This window comes from Zea mays, chromosome 5 (assembly GCF_902167145.1).
Source record: "Zea mays cultivar B73 chromosome 5, Zm-B73-REFERENCE-NAM-5.0, whole genome shotgun sequence".
Classification (NCBI taxonomy): Eukaryota; Viridiplantae; Streptophyta; class Magnoliopsida; order Poales; family Poaceae; genus Zea; species Zea mays.
Window position 1 is genome coordinate 148,523,083 of NC_050100.1, and position 19,971 is coordinate 148,543,053.

Sequence of the window (19,971 nt, forward strand, 5' to 3'; positions counted from 1 at the left end):
ATTGTCAGCTCGAATATACTTGTCCATCTTCTGGAGCAGCTTCTCCAAAGTTTGAGGAGGCTTTCTGGCAAAGTACTGAGCTGAAAGTCCCGGCCGAAGCCCCTTGATCATGGCCTCGATGACAATTTCATTGGGCACTGTTGGTGCCTGTGCCCTCAGACGCAGGAACCTACGGACATACGCCTGAAGGTATTCTTCGTGGTCCTGGGTGCACTGGAATAAAGCTTGAGCAGTGACTGGCTTCGTTTGAAACCCTTGGAAGCTGGTTATCAACATGTCCTTCAGCTTTTGCTATGAGGTGATTGTCCCTGGCCGAAGAGAGGAGTACCAGGTTTGTGCAACACTCTTGACAGCCATGACGAAAGACTTTGCCATAACCAACATATTGCCACCATACGAAGATATGGTTGCTTCATAGCTCATCAAGAATTGCTTCGGGTCTGAATGACTGTCGTACATGGGGAGCTGGGGTGGCTTGTAAGACTGGGGCCAAGGTGTAGCCTGCAGTTCTGTTGACAGAGGAGAAGTATCATCAAAAGCAAAATTTCCATGATGGAAATCTTCATACCAGTCGTCCTCGTTGTAGAAGCCCTCCTCATGAAGCTCTCTGCGCAGAGGCCTTCGGTTCTGGTCATCTTGAGCAAGATGACGAACTTCTTCAGAGGCTTCGTCTATCTGCCTTTGTAGGTCAGCTAGACGAGCCATCTTTTCCTTCTTCCGTTGGACCTATTGATGGAGCATCTCCAAGTTTTGGATTTCTTGATCCAAGTCGTCCTCCGGAGGCGTTGGACTGGTGGCCTTCCTCTTCTGGCTTTGGGCCTCCCTAAGAGAAAGGACATCCTGATTGGGATCCAGCGGCTGCAGAGTGGCAGCCCCTGTGGCTGAAGCTTTCTTCGGCGGCATGACGAAGGTGATGCTTGCCGAAGATGTTCAAAACTCAAAAAATGGACGTGAGTTCACCCCACGGTGGGCGCCAATGTTGGGGACTTGTTCTCAAATGCTTCGAATTAAGAACAAGGCAACATAAAAAGTGTTAAATGTTAAAGTCCTTCGTCCTTCAAGACATTATGTCCCTTCGGATATAATGAATTCCGGATGAAGGTTATGAAGGAAGAGACCTTCGTAAGTTCGATAGATGATAAAAAGAATACATATATGAAATACGAATAATAATACAAATATTATCATTAACTTATTTTTATTTTGCATTATCAAATTCATAATAACAAATTATAAATGTACCTTCGGATTGACGAAAAGTAAAGGTACAGGCGTGATGCGAAAAGCGAATGCCAAGTCAGCGTGAACAGTACGGGAGTACTGTTCATCTATTTATAGGCACGGGACGCAGCCCGTGTAGAATTACATTAATGCCCTTTACATTTATCAATAACTCTATAGTAATTCTTCGAGGTCTAATTTGGCTTTTCATCTTTAAGTCGGTTCCCCTTTTCTGCTGTCATGCCAAAGCTTTTCTGCGCATAGCTTCGTGATCATCTTATCCTTCGTCATGATCGCCTTCCGTCCTACTCAAGCTTCGTCTTGACCATACTCTTGTATACTCGTGACCCGATTCCGAAGATACCTGTTCACATATTTCACTTGGAAAACATTGTCAAATCATGTTTTTGAGGACCTTCGGAAGCCGAAGGCCCCCAACAGTAGCCCCTCGCAATATTAATTTGCTGGAATGAAAAATTCATATTGCGACATGGACGAAGGCTTTAAGCCGAAGGTCCGAAAAAACACCTTCCCTTTGCTAGAATAGCAACAGTCTTTGACAAGCGGGACCCTCCAGTTTTCAACGCACTAGGTGTATAAATAAGAGCTCACCACGAGTTTATTTGGCACGCTCTCTCGCCATCTGCTTTTACTCACCCAACTTTTAGCCTGCGCGCAACAACACTTGCTTGGCTTTTTAAATTTTTAAGCTTCGGTTTCGAGAGCACTTTCTCAGCGTTTGCGAAGATGTCTGAAGATAAGAAAGCTGTTGGTGATTCGAAGCTGTTGGAGATATTATGTCCGTGCATCGATTGTGATAATAAGATAGCTTGGAGAGATATAGGAGTAATCCAATCACATCTGCTAAAAAGAGGGTTTAAAAACAATTACACGATATGGTCAGAACATGGTGAGTTGGATCCGTGTGAAGTGCCTGGTAATGACGAGAGAGTTGTCGGAATTTTAGATCTTAAAGTTGATGGTAAAGTGGATAATGTGGATGCTAATCAAGATTTTGAAGAATTTGATTGTGAAGAGATGTTGCGCCATATGGAACCAGAAATGTTAAGTTCTGTGGGATCGCAGAAAGGGCTATCTAAAATGGAGGGACTGGAAAGTGCCTCAAAAGAACCTTTATATGATGAATCAAAGGGTTGTGACAAAGAGTTTACTACACTGCGTACAGTTCTAGAACTTCTGAAGTTGAAGGCTAGCGCCGGATGGTCTGATACTAGCTTCACAGATCTTTTGAATTTTCTGTCTCAATTACTACCAAAACCCAACAAACTACCAACAAGCACTTATAAAGCGAAGAAGCTTATATCTCCCATAGCTCTGGGTGTGCAAAAAATTCATGCATGTACGAACCATTGTATTCTGTATCGTGGCGATTTTGAGAACGCATCAAGATGCCCAGTTTGCAATGTCAGTCGATACAAGAAGAGCTACAATCAAGACTGTGTAAAAAAATTCCCGAAGAAAAATAAAAACAAGAAATCCACTATTGGACCTGAAAGTGATGATGACACTTTTGATGACATGGATGGGAAAAAGAAGTCAAAGAACCCAGCTTTGGTGATGTGGTATCTTCCAGTAATTGATCACTTAAAACGTTTGTTCTCAAATCCTAGGGAGGCTGAGCTTATGCGTTGGCATGCTGAAAATCGCAAGCAGAATAACAAACAGATTCGACACCCTGCTGATGCATCACAATGGAAAAATTTCGATCTTATGTATTCTGAGTTTGCCAAAGAAACCAGAAATGTAAGATTTGCTTTGGGTACAGACGGAATGAATCCATTTGGTGAAAAAAGAAGTGTACATAGCACCTGGCCCGTGACTTTAACGATGTACAACCTTCCATCATGGCTGTGTCACAAAAGAAAGTATATTATGTTGACTATTCTTATTCAAGGTCCGAAATCAGCTGGTGTTGATATTGATGTGTTCCTAGAACCTCTTATGGAAGATATGACAAAGCTCTGGAATGAAGGAGTTAGAATATGGGATGAGTATTGTCGTGAGTATTTCAACTTAAGAGCAATTATATTTGTTACCATCCATGATTCTCCCGGTGGCGCCACACTATCAGGGCAAAAGACTAAAGGAAAGAATGGTTGTGTAGTGTGCGTCGATGGAACTGCTTCCATGTACCTTAAATCATCCAAGAAGTTGGTGTTCATGGGACACAGACGGTTCTTGATGAAGCAGCATAAGTACCGAAAGATGAAAGAGGAATTTAACAATCAACTGGAAAGTGAAGGTGCACCAAAGCCTTATAGTGGGAAACTTGTTTTTGAAATTGTAAAGAACATTCATGTTGTATTTGGAAAGGGAAAAAACAAAGGAGAAAAGAGAAAGAGAACTGACCCTTCAACTTACACAACTTTCAAGAAGCAATCAATATTTTTCAAGTACCTCCCATACTGGAAGGATATGGAAATTTGCCACAGCATTGATTTGATGCATGTAACAAAAAATGTTTTTGACAGCATCATTGGAACCTTGCTGGGCATGCCGAGTAAGACAAAAGACGGACTTAAATCACGCAATGATCTAGTAGATCTTCAAATCAGACCGGAACTTCATCCAGTGGATAGTGGCAAAGGGAAGCCTTACCTCCCCCCAGCTAGCTACAACTTGTCAGTTGAGGAGAGAACAAAGATTTGCAAATGTTTGCGTGGGGTCAAAGTGCCTACAGGTTTCTCATCCAATATCAGCAGACTAGTCAGGATGAAGGACTTGTCTCTATTTGGCTACAACTCTCATGACTGCCATGTGATGATGACGGTGTTCCTCCCAATTGCGGTAAGAGCCCTCGAAACAGAGCATGTCAAAGTTGTCATCACACGCTTGTGTTACTTTTTCAATGCGGTTTCACAAAAAGTAATAGCTTTAGAAGACTTGGACTATCTAAAGGCATACATCATCGAGACTATGTGCAAGCTTGAAATGTGTTTTCCTCCATCATTTTTTGATATGCAAGTACACCTAATCATACATCTCGTGGATCAGATAAAAATATTAGGGCCACTATATTTACATCATATGTTTCAGTTGGAGCGATACCTGGGAGTATTAAAAGGTTATGTGCGAAATCGCGCTCACCCAGAGGGTTCAATCATGGAGGGATACACTACAGAAGAAGTGATTGAGAGCTGTATAGATTACATCAGTGACGGAACAATGATAGGTGTGCCTGTACCTAAACATGAGGGTAAACTATGTGGGAGAGGGAGAATGGGCAAGAAAACTTTTCGCGTTGAGGATTACAAGCTAGTACATTGTGCTCATGGTAGTGTACTACAACATCTCACGATAGCCGAGCCTTACATAGAGGAACACCTGAATGAGCTTCGTAAAGAAAATCAGAACCGCACAGAGGACTGAATCATGAGGGAGCACAAACATCGTTTCAGCGAATGGTTAATGGACAAAAACATCCCATTCGGAGACTCTTCGGAAGAGAAAACAATGAAGAATTTGGCTTCTGGGCCATCGTGTTTTGTGACATCATGGCAAGCATATGACATCAATGGGTACACATTCTACACTAAATCAAAAGACATGAAAAGTGTTGCACAAAATAGCGGTGTTCGTATCGATGCTTTTGACCTACATGGACAGAAGACCACATATTTTGGATTCATAGAGGAAATATGGGAACTTGATTATGGCCCAAGCATGAAAATACCCTTATTTAAGTGCCAATGGGTACAACATCACGTGGGGGTGATAGTGGATAACTACGGACTCACACTGGTAGACTTAAAGAAAGTAGGATATAAAGATGACCTGTGGGTTCTCGCCGAATGTGTTGCACAAGTGTTCTATGTACTCGATCCAGCAGATGAGAAGATGCATGTAGTTATTTCTGGAAAGCAAAAAATTGTTGGAGTTGAGAATGTGGGAGACCAAGATGAGGAATACAATAAGTATGAAGAGATGTTCGTCTTTAACGGTCCAGAGAGAATCAAGCGTGTGGAAAAGAAAATTGATAAGAACTTAAAGCCATACATGCGGAAAAATGGTAGTTCATGAAAAATTGTATGAATCAAATTGTATTTGTTATCATGTATGATCGACTATGAATTGTGGTTGCCAATTAATTTAAAATCTCTCTAGTTATCTATGTGTGCTATTATAATTCATTTAAATTGTATTTGCATATTATTGTTAAAAATTAAATATTAACTCATTTAAATTGTATTTGCATATTTCTGTTAAAAATTAAAATTATTTTCATATTTAAATTGTATTTTCATATTTTTACAATCACATGCGGTTTTTTATTAGGGTCCGCTTGTGAAAAGGATAGAGCACCACAGGCGGTCCTAAACAAAAACCGCTTGTGATACTATTATATCACAGGCGTACTGAACCGCCTGGGACATCACAGGCGGTTTTCTAACCGAACCGCCTGTGATGTAAAAAGCCTACCGCTTGTATAGAGCCAAATTGTACTAGTGCTATCTCCGACGGCTAATGGGCCAGTGGCAGGAAGTGAGTTAATTTTATGGCTGATGTTTTTCTATATATACAAATCATGTCGGAAAATAATAGCCATTTCCAATGGCTAACCTAACGCCCTCGGAAATTATAATGGCCCTCGAAGATGTCCCTGTTTTCTGTAATGAACACACAATAGGAAATGGATTTTCTTGATTATTTACTACGACACTCAAGGAAATATGCAATTTCATCTAGAAAACGTCCGTATCGTTCCTTACTTCAGTATGTTTCCTTAGAGGTCAATGTACACAACAAAGAAAACTTCAGTTTCTTTGGCAGTGTTATTATTTTGGCACCCAAGAAAAATCACGCCCTCCATGTAATTAAGGATTTTGACAATAACTTTATATTTTATTTCCTAGTCTTTTCTGGATGAATATGGTGGTTTATTTTGAAACTATGATAATCGGTAGATACCCCCCAAGAGACTACGATCAATCTATGGTTTCCATGTGGATTGGCGAAGACATTTTTACATATCCCGTAGGGGGTAAGTGCAACTGAGTCTGAGTGATCTATCTATCTGTTCGGCTCTATGCTGAACATACTGGGACTGATATATCGCCAAAAATTTTCGAAACAAATCGACAACATAGTAGTTGGCAGTACAGTGCTACATTGTTGGCCTTAGCTAGGCGCCTAGCTAATGACTAATCAAGCACAATACTCTGTTGGTCGATGGATCTATGAGTGACGTGTAACCGATTGCCTGCTGCAACTATCTTGGTACGTAGAGAAGAGGCCAAAGCAGAGTGCGCTGGGTGGATCGTGCCGCTGACGTACGGAGACCCGGCCCCTTCCCGCCTGGTACGTGCACGTATATGCATGCAAAGCTAGCTTGAGTAGCTAGCTGCTGGTGCCCGCTTGGCGTTTAATTACTGTCGTCTTCTGCAGCCGCAGTATGTATAGACGGTCTAGTCCGTAGTAGTAGCTTTGCAACAGTTCTCTCCATGCATGGAAGCATGGTTGGACTTTGTTCAAGCTAGCTAGCTAGCTAGCTGAAGCAGCTCCATGGCCGGATAAGCTTTGCATATTTCGTAGAGCCAATGGTCGTCACCGGCGATCGTCGATCCATATAGTAACTATTTTGGTGCGTGTCTAGATCGATCGTACTAGTACGTAGTGTATAGTGAGCAGTGGAGTAGATGATGAACGACCTTCCAGGCTGCAGCTAGCACACCGGCACCGGCACATGCGTGATTTGGAACCTTGTGGCCTGGCCCGACACGGCCGTGTGCGAAGACGACGAAACGACAACGACCCATCGTCTCTGTGACCGATCGATCCATGTACTGCGCTGTCGTCAGTGCACTGCGTACATTTGAATAGGCTTCTTCACTGCAGAAGTGCAGAGTACGGTTAGACATTGCGGCAGCTTACTCCTACTAGCAAGTTGAGGATGGCGAGATCAAGTACTCTCATTGTTAATCAGTGGATCTGTGAAGAATGCCCAATTGCCGTGGCCCATGGACAGATAAAAGGTGGCCCTGCCGGTTTGTTGCAGGTTCCTGTCTGATCTGAGACGATGGTGGTAGCTTTGCGGGTGGCGTGTGGTTCGTTAGTTGCGGGGAATCTTTACCTTTACGATGTGCCGAAAGGGTACCTTTGTCGCATAGTGGAACTACCTTCTTTCTTCTTCTCAAAGAAAGAATGTACTCCAAGCGCAAGCTAATAAGACTGTCCCAGCAAAAGCAACGTCATCTATATTCGTTCTCTACTATATCTATCTTTTACGGTCCCATCTAAAAGATTTCTCCATCTATATCTTCTTTATCTTTAGCAGCGTCCTCTATATCTCATCCTTTATACACAAATACCAATATTAGAGATATATTTTACTTTTAATTTTTTACATACGTATTTATCATACTCTCAAATGTATTATACATATTTTAGTTTTGCTAAATCTATTGTTTACAGTATGAAAATGGATAGAGAAGATGAGAGAGAAACTCTCTATATATAGAGGATCCAGCAATGTTCTCTACCACCGTTGCACGCCTCCGCTGTCGTGCGTCCGTGACTCCATCACTGTCGTTGCCATCAAGATATGCACATGTTAGTTTAGTGTGATGCTATAGTTATTAGATAGTTAGTACGATTGTTAGTTAGTTAGTTTATGTTTAATATATAGTTATTTAGGTATTTAGCAAAATTGCTAATTAGTTAGGTAGTTTAGTATATATAGTTAGTAGGTAAATTTGTTAGTCAGTTAGATTAGTTTAGTTTAATCTAGTTAGCTAGCAAACTTGTCTATTAGTTAGTTCGTAACTTAGTTAGCAAATTAGTTAGTTAGGTTACATATACAATTACTAAATTTGTTACAAATTTGCTAGTTATGTTAGATTTTAGTTAGCAATTTAATTACACATATAGTTGTTAGTACATGTACTGAATGTGCATGTCATCATGTTGTTAGTCTTTTAGTAAATGTGTGTCAGTCAACGTGCTGTTCTTCTGTTGGTGAGTGTGCATGACAACCATCGTGTTATTCTTATGTCGGTGAATGTGCATGTCAACTTTGTTTTGTGGTTTGTTTGCAGGTTTGAAAACCCTCCCCGTACAGAGGAGGTGTTGTCGAAATTTTTAATGACATTACTATGTTGATTTTTTTCAGATAGAAGGTCGTCCGACTCCACCCCTACCGCCACTGGTAGCTTCACTCCACTGCAACCTCAGGTATAACCCGTTGCTTTTATCGTATTCATAGATTATGTAATTATGTTTATTGTGGTCATTTAATAGTTAATATATAATTATCAGTTAGTAAGTCTCTATTACTTATTTATTACTTACTAAGTATTTAGGCATCAGTAGATTAGTAGATGGGGATAGTAATTAGTTAGGCATTAGTTGATAGTGTTAGTCACGTACCATCTTTAATGGCAATTGAGTTATAAATTCGTGTTTCCAATAGATGGACACCCTAGTGACACTATACCATGGAGGAAACGTGGAGGAAGATGTTTATATAAATGTTAGTTTTGATGAAATGAAGAAGGTGACGGTGATGTCCGATGAAAGGCCCTCTTTTAGCCAGATTTTTTCTAGGGCTTGTGAGGAGATTCGTTACAATTTAAATGACCATGGCATATCAATTGAGGGTTTATTGTCCCATGTTGCATCTTCTTTGTAAAAGTATCTCTCCCAACTGCATTTCCTCGTCTTCTACACAAAATAAACAATAAGTAAGGACGGATGCAACAATATAGCTCATGTAATCAAAAACAAATATCAAACTCATCGTAATCTACCATATGTTCACAAAAATAGCCCACACCAAGCTCAGAAGGAACCAACCCATACTTAGCTTCAACACCACATTTGTAGAGTTCAGGATCGGACTTGCACACTTCTGCCCACACATTTTTTTTCTTCTCCTTTGCCTCTGCCTCAGACCAATGGGACCTAGGCTCATACAACCACTCCCTGAAAATGCACTTACGCCCACCGTATGGCTGCAGGAGAATAAATTAGTAAATTTATGCAAAAACTAACAAAATTTTGGACATATGTTATGCACTTACATAATTACTATTGGGACACACGAAGTACTTCACAGTGTCCTCACATACCACATCATGATCTCCACAATCGCACCGAGGCTAAGTTCTTCTCATCCGTCATTAGCGGGGGTTCGGGGGTGGAGGCACCCAACGCTTAAAACGCTCATGTGTATTCCTCCCACACAACCAATGAGCGAAAAGGAGATATCGAGGGTCAAACTTATTAGGACCATCAATCCACTGGAAAAAACACCTCAAGTGATCCTACAGGAATGGAACGAAGCATTAGTACACATCTAGTAAACATCAATAACACACAAAGTCATAAACTACATATGTTAAAACTACCACAAGTGTAGAAGCAGCGAGCAGTGTGTCTGGATGTTTGGATTGACATATCCAAACCGGTCTGCAACAGTCACAATTAGACACAGGAAGATCAGGAGGAACACGAGCATCCTTACTAGATGCATCTGGATATAACTCCCGAGGACGACCTTTCTTTTGCCACAACGACTCTCGATACATGTCTTCCATCTAAGAAACGACTATATATTAACACAACTATAGAAAAATAGCAGAAATGATTTAACTTTTTAAATAACATGGTATTCATAGTTTCATAACACTAAAGATTTTATAAACCCGTGATTCGAAACCTATCTAACAAATTGTAGTCAGTATATCAACCATATATTTTAGAAATCATAACTAATACCAATATGTGCACCAATCAAAACCAATTAATCAAAACCATAATAAGAAATATACGTAACAAACAAATCAATGAGACATCATACCTTGGTTTTCAAGCAATACAGATCAAATCAATATTTTCTAACTCGAATATGAAGATTGGAGCACCTCTCGGTGATATGGATGTAGATAGAAATGAGGGAGAAAAATGGCCGGGCATAGCTCTCGGCCAGGAAACACTAACGAAATCCAGGCCTTTGCCGAATGCTTTTTGTCGGGCACTCGGCAAATAAGCCTTTGTCGAGAGCCGCACTTGGCAAAGTCCTGCTCTTGGTAACGAGCTTGTTTACCGAGTGTAGGACTCTCGGCACATAAAAGCACTCGGCAAAGACATCTTTGTCGAGTGCCGAACACTCGGCAAAGGCGGCGTTCGGCAAAGGGCCATCAGCAACCATCTAAAGCTGACGGCCGTTAACTTTTGCCGAGTGTCAACCGGCGGACACTCGGCAAAGCCTGCTTTACCGAGTGCCTTCTTTAGGCACTCGATAAAGCATATTTTTATTTTTTTTATTTTGCCAACCAAACTTTTTGTGTTATGTTCCTACACTATGTAGATGTACATGTACCATTTTGATACAATTATAACAGTGTTTTCTATAGCTAGTAGATTTAGTTTGTTTATTTGAATTTTTTCGGAAAATTCAGATTTGAACTACAAGTCACTCGAAACTTGGAAAATCGTGCATGCAAAAATGACACTCATGCTATTTAGCACAAGTTACGACCGATTTCAGGAGCGGACCGAAAACTTCGAGCAACATGCTCACTAAACATGGTCGTGAACTTGCCATCGAGCTGTTTAAAAATTGTATAAAACACAAACAAAGTCAGAAAATCATGAAACTTGTCCATGTGTCATGATATCATATGTAGAGGCTGTGATAAAAATTTGAGAATATTTCGAGAAAGTTGTGACGTACTATGTGTAGAAACCTAGGACAAGTACACATGAAATAATAGAGTTTCAATGTAGTTCTCCTAGGTTTCTACACATAGTGTCTCACAACTTTCTCGAAACATTCTCAATTTTTTATCACAGCCTCTACATATGATATCATGACACGTGGACAAGTTTCATGATTTTCTGACTTTGTTTGTGTTTTATAAAATTTTTAAACATGTGGATGGCAAGTTCACGGCCATGTTTAGTCATGTTGGTGCTCGAAGTTTTCGGTCCCCTCCTGAAATCGGTCGTAACTTGTGCTAAATAGTATGAGTGTCATTTTTGCATGCACGATTTTTCAAGTTTTGAGTGACTTGCAGTTCAAATCTGAATTTTCCGAAAAAAATCAAATAAACGAACTAAATCTACTAGCTATAGAAAACAATGTTATAATTGTCCCAAAATGGTACATGTAGGTCTACATAGTGTAGGAACATAACACAAAAAGTTTGGTTGGCAAAATAACATAAAAATAAAAATATGCTTTGTCGAGTGCCTAAAGAAGGCACTTGGTAAAGCAGGCTCTCCACAATCGTAGTGTCCTCATATATCACAGCATGATCTCCACAATTGCACCGAGGCGGAGACTCCAACCGTCTTTCTATGGCTAAGTTCTTCTCATCCGTCATTAGCGGGGGTTCGGAGGCGGAGGCACCCAACGCTTAAAACACTCATGTGTATTCCTCCCACACAACCAATGAGCGAAAAGGAGATATCGAGGGTCAAACTTATTAGGACCATCAATCCACTAGAAAAAAAACACCTCAAGTGATCCTACATGAATGAAACGAGGCATTAGTACACACATCTAGTAAACATCAATAACACACAAAGTCATAAACTACGTACGTTAAAACTACCACAAGTGTAGAAGCAGCAAGCAGTGTGTCTAGATGTTTGGATTGACATACCCAAGCCGGTCTGCAGCAGTCACAATTAGACACAGAAAGATTAGGAGGAACAGGAGCATCCTTACTAGATGCATCCAGATATAACTCCCGAGGACGACCTTTCTTTTGCCACAACGACTCTCGATACATGTCTTCCATCTAAGAAACGACTATATATTAACACAACTATAGAAAATAGCAGAAGTGATTTTATCTTTTTAAATAACATGGTATTCATAGTTTCATAACACTAAAGATTTTATAAACCCGTGATTCAAAACCTATCTAACAAATTGTAGTCATTATATCAACCATATATTTTAGAAATCATAACTAATACCAATATGTGCACCAATCAAAACCAATTAATCAAAACCATAATAAGCAACATACATAACAAACGAATCAATGAGACATCATACCTTGGTCTTCAAGCTTTAAGGATCAAATCAAAGTTTTCCAACTCGAATACGAAGATTGGAGCACCTCTCGGCGGTATGGATGCAGATAAAAACGAGAGACAAATGGCTAGGCATAGCTCTCGGCCAGAAAATGGTCGGTTTATAGGACTTTCTAGTTCGGCCCTAAGATCTGTGGCGCTACGTCGGCCCTCGTTCGCCAGCGCAGAAGGTATCTCACAGTCTGTTGTGCCGAGACGCGACGTCACGGGCTGTATCGTCGAACGGAGGGTCCAAAAATATAATTAAGTCGTCGGCGATCTAAACGCGAAATTTTTTCACGTTTGCATGGAAGCAGACCCCCGAGAGAGTCCCGCTAGACGCTCGCTTGCTCCCCGCAACGGAAGAACCCCTTTGCAGGAGACTACGGCTTGGAGGCGCTCGAATAGTCTTCTGCAGCACTTGCTTTCGTGAAGTTGATCTCAAGGAGGCACGCGAGGTGTGTCATTGTGCATCCACCCTGAGCTAATCCATGCGTGTACTCTTTTTGGGACGGAGAAAAGACCTTGTACAGGTGCCAAGATTGGAAAGCTTTTATTTGCCGTGCATGCTATTGCTGCAGCAGAGGATCTAATTGGCAGTGCTGACGGAGAGTCAAGAGATAGCCAGAAAGGAGCACTCCTATATAACAGTCGACAACAAGACCCAAGGAGCACATAAAATGGGCTACTCATACAGTGGAATTGTCAAAGAAGGCAGCTGCAAAACAATGCTCTGCTAGGCACATCTCTTGTTCTCATGATCTCATCCTTCTTGAGCAAAACAATGCTCCGGGGTCACGGGCTCTTGTTCTCATCCTTCCTGCGAGGCTGCTGCCTCATCTCCTCTGGTCCCGTCAAGACTTTTGCTTCCAGGACAAGTTATGCACATGCGCTTGCCCATACATGTCGTGTACACACGAACCAGTGGTGAAAACGGGTCGGGCTCATCGGGTATCAAATATGGATAGTGTAAGTACCCGGTTTTTCGTATACGTATTCGAATATTTTTATATTCGGACGGATACGGGTAATACTCGGATAGTGCAACTTTAAATTCGGGTCGGATACGGTATCCGGAATTCGGGTACCGTTTTTTCTTTTCAGCATAATATAGTTATAAAATCCTAACTTTTACATATGAAATCAGATGAAGATAATATTTAAATGAAAAATATAGAGCTCGAAGAGATCTATAACTTTAAAATACATCACATTTTTATTTAAACACATATTTAGGCCAAAATCATTGAAATAATGTCCAAATTTATATCAAATTAATAGACTTTATCATTTTCATGTGGAAACTTAAGGTTATATTTTTATAGACTATTTATTAGTATTGATAACTTATTTGTAATTTTCGTTCGATATTTTATGAATTTAATTGTATTTTGATGATTTTCTACAACAAGAAATTAATAATACACAAATAGCCTAAAAAATCTACGAAATTTTACAGAGGCGCAACATATGTACATATATAACTATAAAAACTGTTTCGAATATAAGATCTATAAGATGTCCACGTTTCTTCCATTTCACTTTCAGTTATTTGTATGAGCTACATGTGAAATCACTCTAAGTATCTAAGTTTCAACATAATCAGTATTTTACTTTATCATTTTCATGTGAGATCTTGAGTTATCTTCGTATAGAAATATTATTAGTTTTTGTAATTTATTTGCATTTTAGTGAAACTAGAATATTTTATGAATTTAATTGCATTTTGATGATTTTTCTATATAATAATAATACACAAATAACCTCAGAAATTCATGAATTTTATGTTCTAAAAAACAATTGGACTATAAAATCCACAAGATGCTAGTGTTCCTTCCATTCCACTTCCACTTATTGCGTGACTTACACGTGAAATCACTCTATGCATCAAAGTTTCAACATAATCAATATTTCACTTATCATTTTTCATGTGGGGACTTGAGGTTATCTTCGAATATAATGTTTATTAGTTTTGTTAACATTTTTACAATTTTGGGTCAAAACTAGTGTATTTTATGAATTTAATTATATTTTGATGATTTTATGTAGAAATAAATTGATAATGCACAAATAGGCTCAAAAATTCATAAAAGTATATGGAGGTACAACATATGGCCACATATAGTTATAGAAAATAATGGGACCATAAAATCCACGAGATGTCAGCGTTTCTTTTATTTCATTTTCACTTATTGCGTGAGTTACATGTGAAATCACTCTAAGTATCCAAGTTTCAATATAATCAACACTTCACTTTACCATTTTTATGTGGGGATTTGAGTTTATATTCGTATAAAATATTTATTAGTCTTGATAATTTATTTGCAATTTCATGGTGAACAAGAATATTTTATGATAAGTAATTAATGCATTATCCGACAAGTATCCGATATCCGATCAAATAATATCCGTATTTGTCACTTATCCGCCCGAATAAATATCTGATCCATGTATCTTTATCCGTCCCGTTTCTAACTATCTGTATTCGGTCTTGAATCTGTTCTAAATACATTAGGGTAGGATACATGATGAGCTAATATCCGTCCGTATCCGCTCGTTTTCACCCCTACCTAGAACCCTTCCGTTTCCATTATCCATTCCAGGGCGCAGCATAATCGACTGGACCGGGCTGGGCTAGGCCGATGTCTCAGTCCCAATTATTATTATTATTATTATTATTATTATTATTATTATTATTATTATTATTATTATTATTATTATTATTATTATTATTGAAAACCCTATGTGTCAATTAATGGGGTCTCAAGAAAATGGTTTCTGAAATAGGGGTGGAAACGAGTCGAGCTCGGATCGGCTGGTTGCGGCTCGGTAAGTAACGAGCCGAGCCTCGCTCGGCTCGCTCCTCTAGCGAGCCTGAAAAGTTGGCTCGGCTCACGAGCCGGCTCTCCAAGCCAACGAGTCTGACCATAAACATGAATTTGCTCTCCAAAATAATATAAAATCTTAAAAATAATTTAAGTAACATATTTTTTATTAGTAAAATAAATATAATACTAATATAATATAGAAATAGGTTAATTTTGTACCATAATTTCAAAAAAAACATAAACTAATCGTTTATTTAGTACCAGCAAACTATGCTAATTAACATTTTATATAACAAATTGTTGTTGGGTCGAGCCACGAGCCGCAGCGAGCCGAGTCGAGTTGGCTCGCTCTTTTCTCGAGCCAACAAAACAGACTCGGCTCGGGCTCGTTCTAAGCATCGGGCTGCTCTAAGCCGAGCCGAGCCACTGCGAGTCCGTGCCGGCTCGTCGAGCTTGAGCTTTTTTTCTAGCCTTGCTCTGGAACCTATCTCGCATTAGCATTTGATAGGAATAGGGTACACATTTTTTAATCCAATCAGCTAACTTAGGCCCTGTTTGTTTTAACTTATAGATTATATAATCTAAATTATAATTTAGATTATATAATCTGGATTATTTGCTCTGGATTAAATAAGTTAGATGTTGTTTTTTGTTAGCTCAGATTATTTGGACTTGGCTTATTATTCATATGCATACAAATACAATAATACCCTTGAATGTTTTACTTGTCTGGTGGGTGAGAACGTCTATGAACAGGTGGATGGCAATTGGAAGTAATTTTAATCAACTTGCCATGGGTAGTGGGTCTTTCATAAAAAATAAGCTGAAATAAGCACCCTTTGATGAGCTTATAGGATTATCATAATCTCAAGTGCTAGATTATATAATCCTATCAGATAAGTTGCTTGTTTGTTTCCTCACTAACTTATTTACATTGGATTATATAATCTACATAGATTATAATCCCAAACAAACAGGGTCTTAAAACCACAATATCCCAAAACCATGGTATTAAAAATACTTTGCTTCTAAACACCTTCTTAGTGCCCAAACAAATATGTCATAAAAACCGTGTAAAAATCAGATGTATCAAATACGTATATGTTTAGATTTCTTTGTCGAAAGCTTCTTTTTTAAGAGAAAGGTTACGCTTCACCTTCACATGGTTGGTCAAGGAAGTTCTCCATGTGTCGATTATGGATTGGTTAAGGGCTAGTTTGGCAGCAACGTGGGAAAAATCCCAGGGAAGATATCCATCAACGGGAATTTAGATGCCACTAAATTTTCTGGGTGGATTTTCCTTCTTGGGTGTATTTTCCCGGCGGCCACTGTTTGGGAACCAAGGGGCAAAATATCCATTTTGAGCAAAAACACTATTTTACTATATTGAATGAGAACTTTATCCATCATTCATTCATATATATATATATATATATATATATATATATATATATATATATATATATATATATATATATATATATATATATATGTGATGCTATAAACAGTACTTAAAAAATTAGGAAAAAAATCGAACAAAGTAAACTGAAGCATAATAAATTGGTTCATCCATCATCACATCCTTTTCCTGATCTTTTTCTCTCGTCTTAGCTCCTCTCGTCGCACGAGGCAGATCTAGTAAATTAATTAAGCATAAACAAAGAAAGAAGGGGATCTGACTCAGAGAATCAAGACCACGAGTCGCACGAAAAGCATGTTCTGAGGACCTCACCCTAGAACGAGTGCTCCTTGAGAGTCCCAGGGAGCAAAAGCAAACCTCTCGCCCTCTGCAGTATCTGCGACCAAGAAATCGGATTTGTTTCGGGGCTCCAAGGCAGCGGCTGGCGGACGCTGCTGCCGCGCGTGCTGCTTCTGGTGGCGAGGGGGCAGAGGCAAGGCAGCGGCTGGACGCTGCTACCGCGCGCGAGCTACTTCTGGTGGCGAGGGGGCAGAGGCAGTAACCTGAGAATCTTGGGCGCTCGCACTGTGTCGCTCGCGATGTGTTTCTTGCTGGCGCTACAGGAGCTGACCTTGTGAGGGGAAGGAGATGGAGTTGAAGACGACGATGGTGCGGCGACAGAGGTGCTCACGGGGATGGCGTCGGCGAGGCTAGGCCTAGCATCGCGGGGAGCCGGGGCGATGAGGGAGATGCTCCAAGGCAAGGTTGGCGGCGCCGTGGAAACGCCTGGCCTCCCGATGCCAGGGTTTTTTCCGACCGGAAAAGATGTTTCTCTGGAGGAAAGTCTATCGAGTGTTTGCGCTTCCAAACACGCAGAAGTAAAAACTCCTGGGAAATGTCCGCGTGGGCTTTCTTCCTGGAGAAAATGCCAGGAAACCCATGGGTTTTTATGGTACCAAACTGACCCTAAACATCGTATAATTCCGTCCGTGTCTACGTGCTCTTGGTGTCTATGACGCCTCTATTTTTCCTGCTTCCTTTTTTGAGACAAGAAAGTTTTTTCTTTTTTTTTTCTCTCTTTTTAGGCTAAGCCTATATGGCTATATCGGTTCCGATCCTCTCGAAAATACGGAGTATGAAGAAATGATGAAACGTTCGTTCCAGGCAAGAAACGTTTCTCCATCCTTGGTTGGGCACTTGAATCAGCCGAAGGGTGGTTTCAAATTGATTCTCTTCTCTTTCGCTCTCCATTACGTGTTTGCAATTGTATTTTTGTAATTATAATCATTGTTAGTGCAACAAGTTCAGATGAGTTGTATTTAAGTTGTTCTCGGTAGGATTCTATGATGCTAGAATAGCCAATCAAAGAGGTGAATGGTTGTGGAAGCTTAAAAATAATTATACCACCTCCTCCTAATCACAAGGCCAATTTGATCCACTTTTATAAATCTGGACAAATTGCTTTTACGTTAGGGAAAAAAAAACGTTGCTGAGACAAATCCATAACTCCGATCGATCTAAAATCTAAAAGATTAAACTAGATAAAATTATGAAGCAAGCCCAACTGAAACCACGTCGATCGGACTTTTGGATCTAAAGGTATAAACGAAACAATCTTATTGTTGTTCTAGAGAGTGACGAAAACTATGACGAAAACTAATCTAGATCTAACTTCGAGATTAAGAAATAAAAAATTGATCTCAAACTTTGTAGATCAGTAAATAGATACCATAGTAATGATCTAGATGAATCAAAACATCAAGAATAATTGAAAACAAAGATTCAATCTATAATCAAAACCAAAAACACAATTGATCAACAAAGAGAGGAATAATATTAACGTACTAATCTTGCATAATCAACAAGATTTGTGTGCAAAAGTGCACCTCAAAAGAATCAGAGAGTTCTCCCTTGATCTATCTAAAACAATCTAGATTTGATCTCTTAATAGATCTAATCTAATGACTATCTCTCTACCCGACCAGTACTCTTTCGTGGCCACAGCCCACAAGCGCCACTCTCCTGTGCGGGCTGCACTCAACCATCCAGCTGCGGTAATGGTATGGATATTATGCGTCTATATTCGAATTCGATCCATTTAACAGAGCTAAGATCTTATCTATATTCAAGTCCGAGTATTTAATATACGATCCGTATCTAATTTATATTCGTATCTGTATATTTAAAGTTGAATAATTAAGATATTGATATCCATTTAAATCTTATGTGATACAACTCGATAATATATGTATCTAATCTGAATCCGAAGAGAAAATATGAAAATAAATATGATACATGCAACATCCACTCGTAATCCGATTACACTCGTATACGGGCCTCTTGCTCCTGACGGGTCGCTTGGGCCTGCGTGCCACTCCGCACTGGGCCTCGCACGCGCCAGCAGTTTAGGGCAGAGCCCACACCCGCGCTAGCTTGGAGCAGCCCACCAGCCAGAGCTCGCGGTACGCGGTACGCGCTACGCGGTACGCCGACTCCAAGCCTGGACCAAGCCGCTACTGCCCACGACTTGTGGACTCACATGCATGCAAGCATCATGTACGTACACGGTGCCTTCCCCTCTTTATTATTTTTCGTTTTCCTTTTTTAGACATTTCCAATATGTCTCACCGCTATCCTTTATGCATGTCTCCACCGCATGCGATCACTACATACAACAATGTTTCAATCTTTTTCTTTTCCTTTTTTCCTAGACATTTCCAATATGTCTCACCGCTACCCTTTATACATGTCTCCACCGCATGCGATCACTACATACAACAATGCTTCAATCGAAACATCTCACACAACATCTCCAACTAAAGATCACAATATGCAATAATGCTTCGATCGAAATATCTCGCGCAACATCTTCGACTAAGGACTATTGTCGGTCCTAACATTTTAAAGGCTCGAGACAAGGCTTATAACGGAGGCTCTTTCTAATAATAAGTATTATACATAAATATATTGTACCCATGTATATCTAAACAAGTTATTCATACCAAATAAGAAGTATATAATATGGTTTTTACACATCTAATCAATCAATAGTATGCATAGAAAGTTGTCGAACAACCTAATTTAGGTTAGGCAATAAGTAATATGCAAAAACATTTGTTCTATGGACAATCCAATTGATCTGTAAAAAATAACCAATACAAACGTATTATCAACAGTGATATCGACGTCTCGCCTCTCTAATACTTGAGTTCTCTTTCTTTTTCACCGATAATATCTAAGATATAAAAATAATCAAAATACAGCCTAACATCTCGTAGAAAAATGCAACATATATATATATGTGTCCAGGTGAATAAAAAGAAGGTTACCTGAAAATAGTGGTTAGATGGATGCAATGCGTTGTCAGATCAGGTCATGTTGGTTTCGGTTTTGCGATGCAGAGTGGGATGAAAGCGCTGTCGTGCTCATGCGCTGGCTACTGAGAGGACAGGGCACAGTCGCCTGTGACTGCGCAAG

At 39.7% G+C, this 19,971-nt stretch overlaps 1 protein-coding gene and 1 long non-coding RNA gene across 2 annotated transcripts; both read right to left on the minus strand.

Annotated features, from left to right (window-relative positions):
- Positions 1 to 11,310: 11,310 nt before the first annotated feature.
- Positions 11,311 to 13,488, minus strand: LOC118472059 (uncharacterized). The gene is made up of 3 exons (XR_004849583.1): positions 12,251 to 13,488; positions 11,788 to 11,987; positions 11,311 to 11,712 (listed from the first exon to the last, which is right to left on the minus strand). It is a non-coding gene; the product is annotated as an uncharacterized lncRNA (long non-coding RNA).
- Positions 13,489 to 16,453: 2,965 nt separating this feature from the next.
- LOC100280115 (uncharacterized) lies at positions 16,454 to 17,319 on the minus strand. Its single transcript, NM_001397554.1, has one exon. It carries the CDS (start codon positions 16,662 to 16,664, stop codon positions 16,506 to 16,508), a length of 159 nt encoding a protein of 52 aa, NP_001384483.1. The 5' UTR covers positions 16,665 to 17,319; the 3' UTR covers positions 16,454 to 16,505.
- Between the last annotated feature and the right edge of the window lie 2,652 nt (positions 17,320 to 19,971).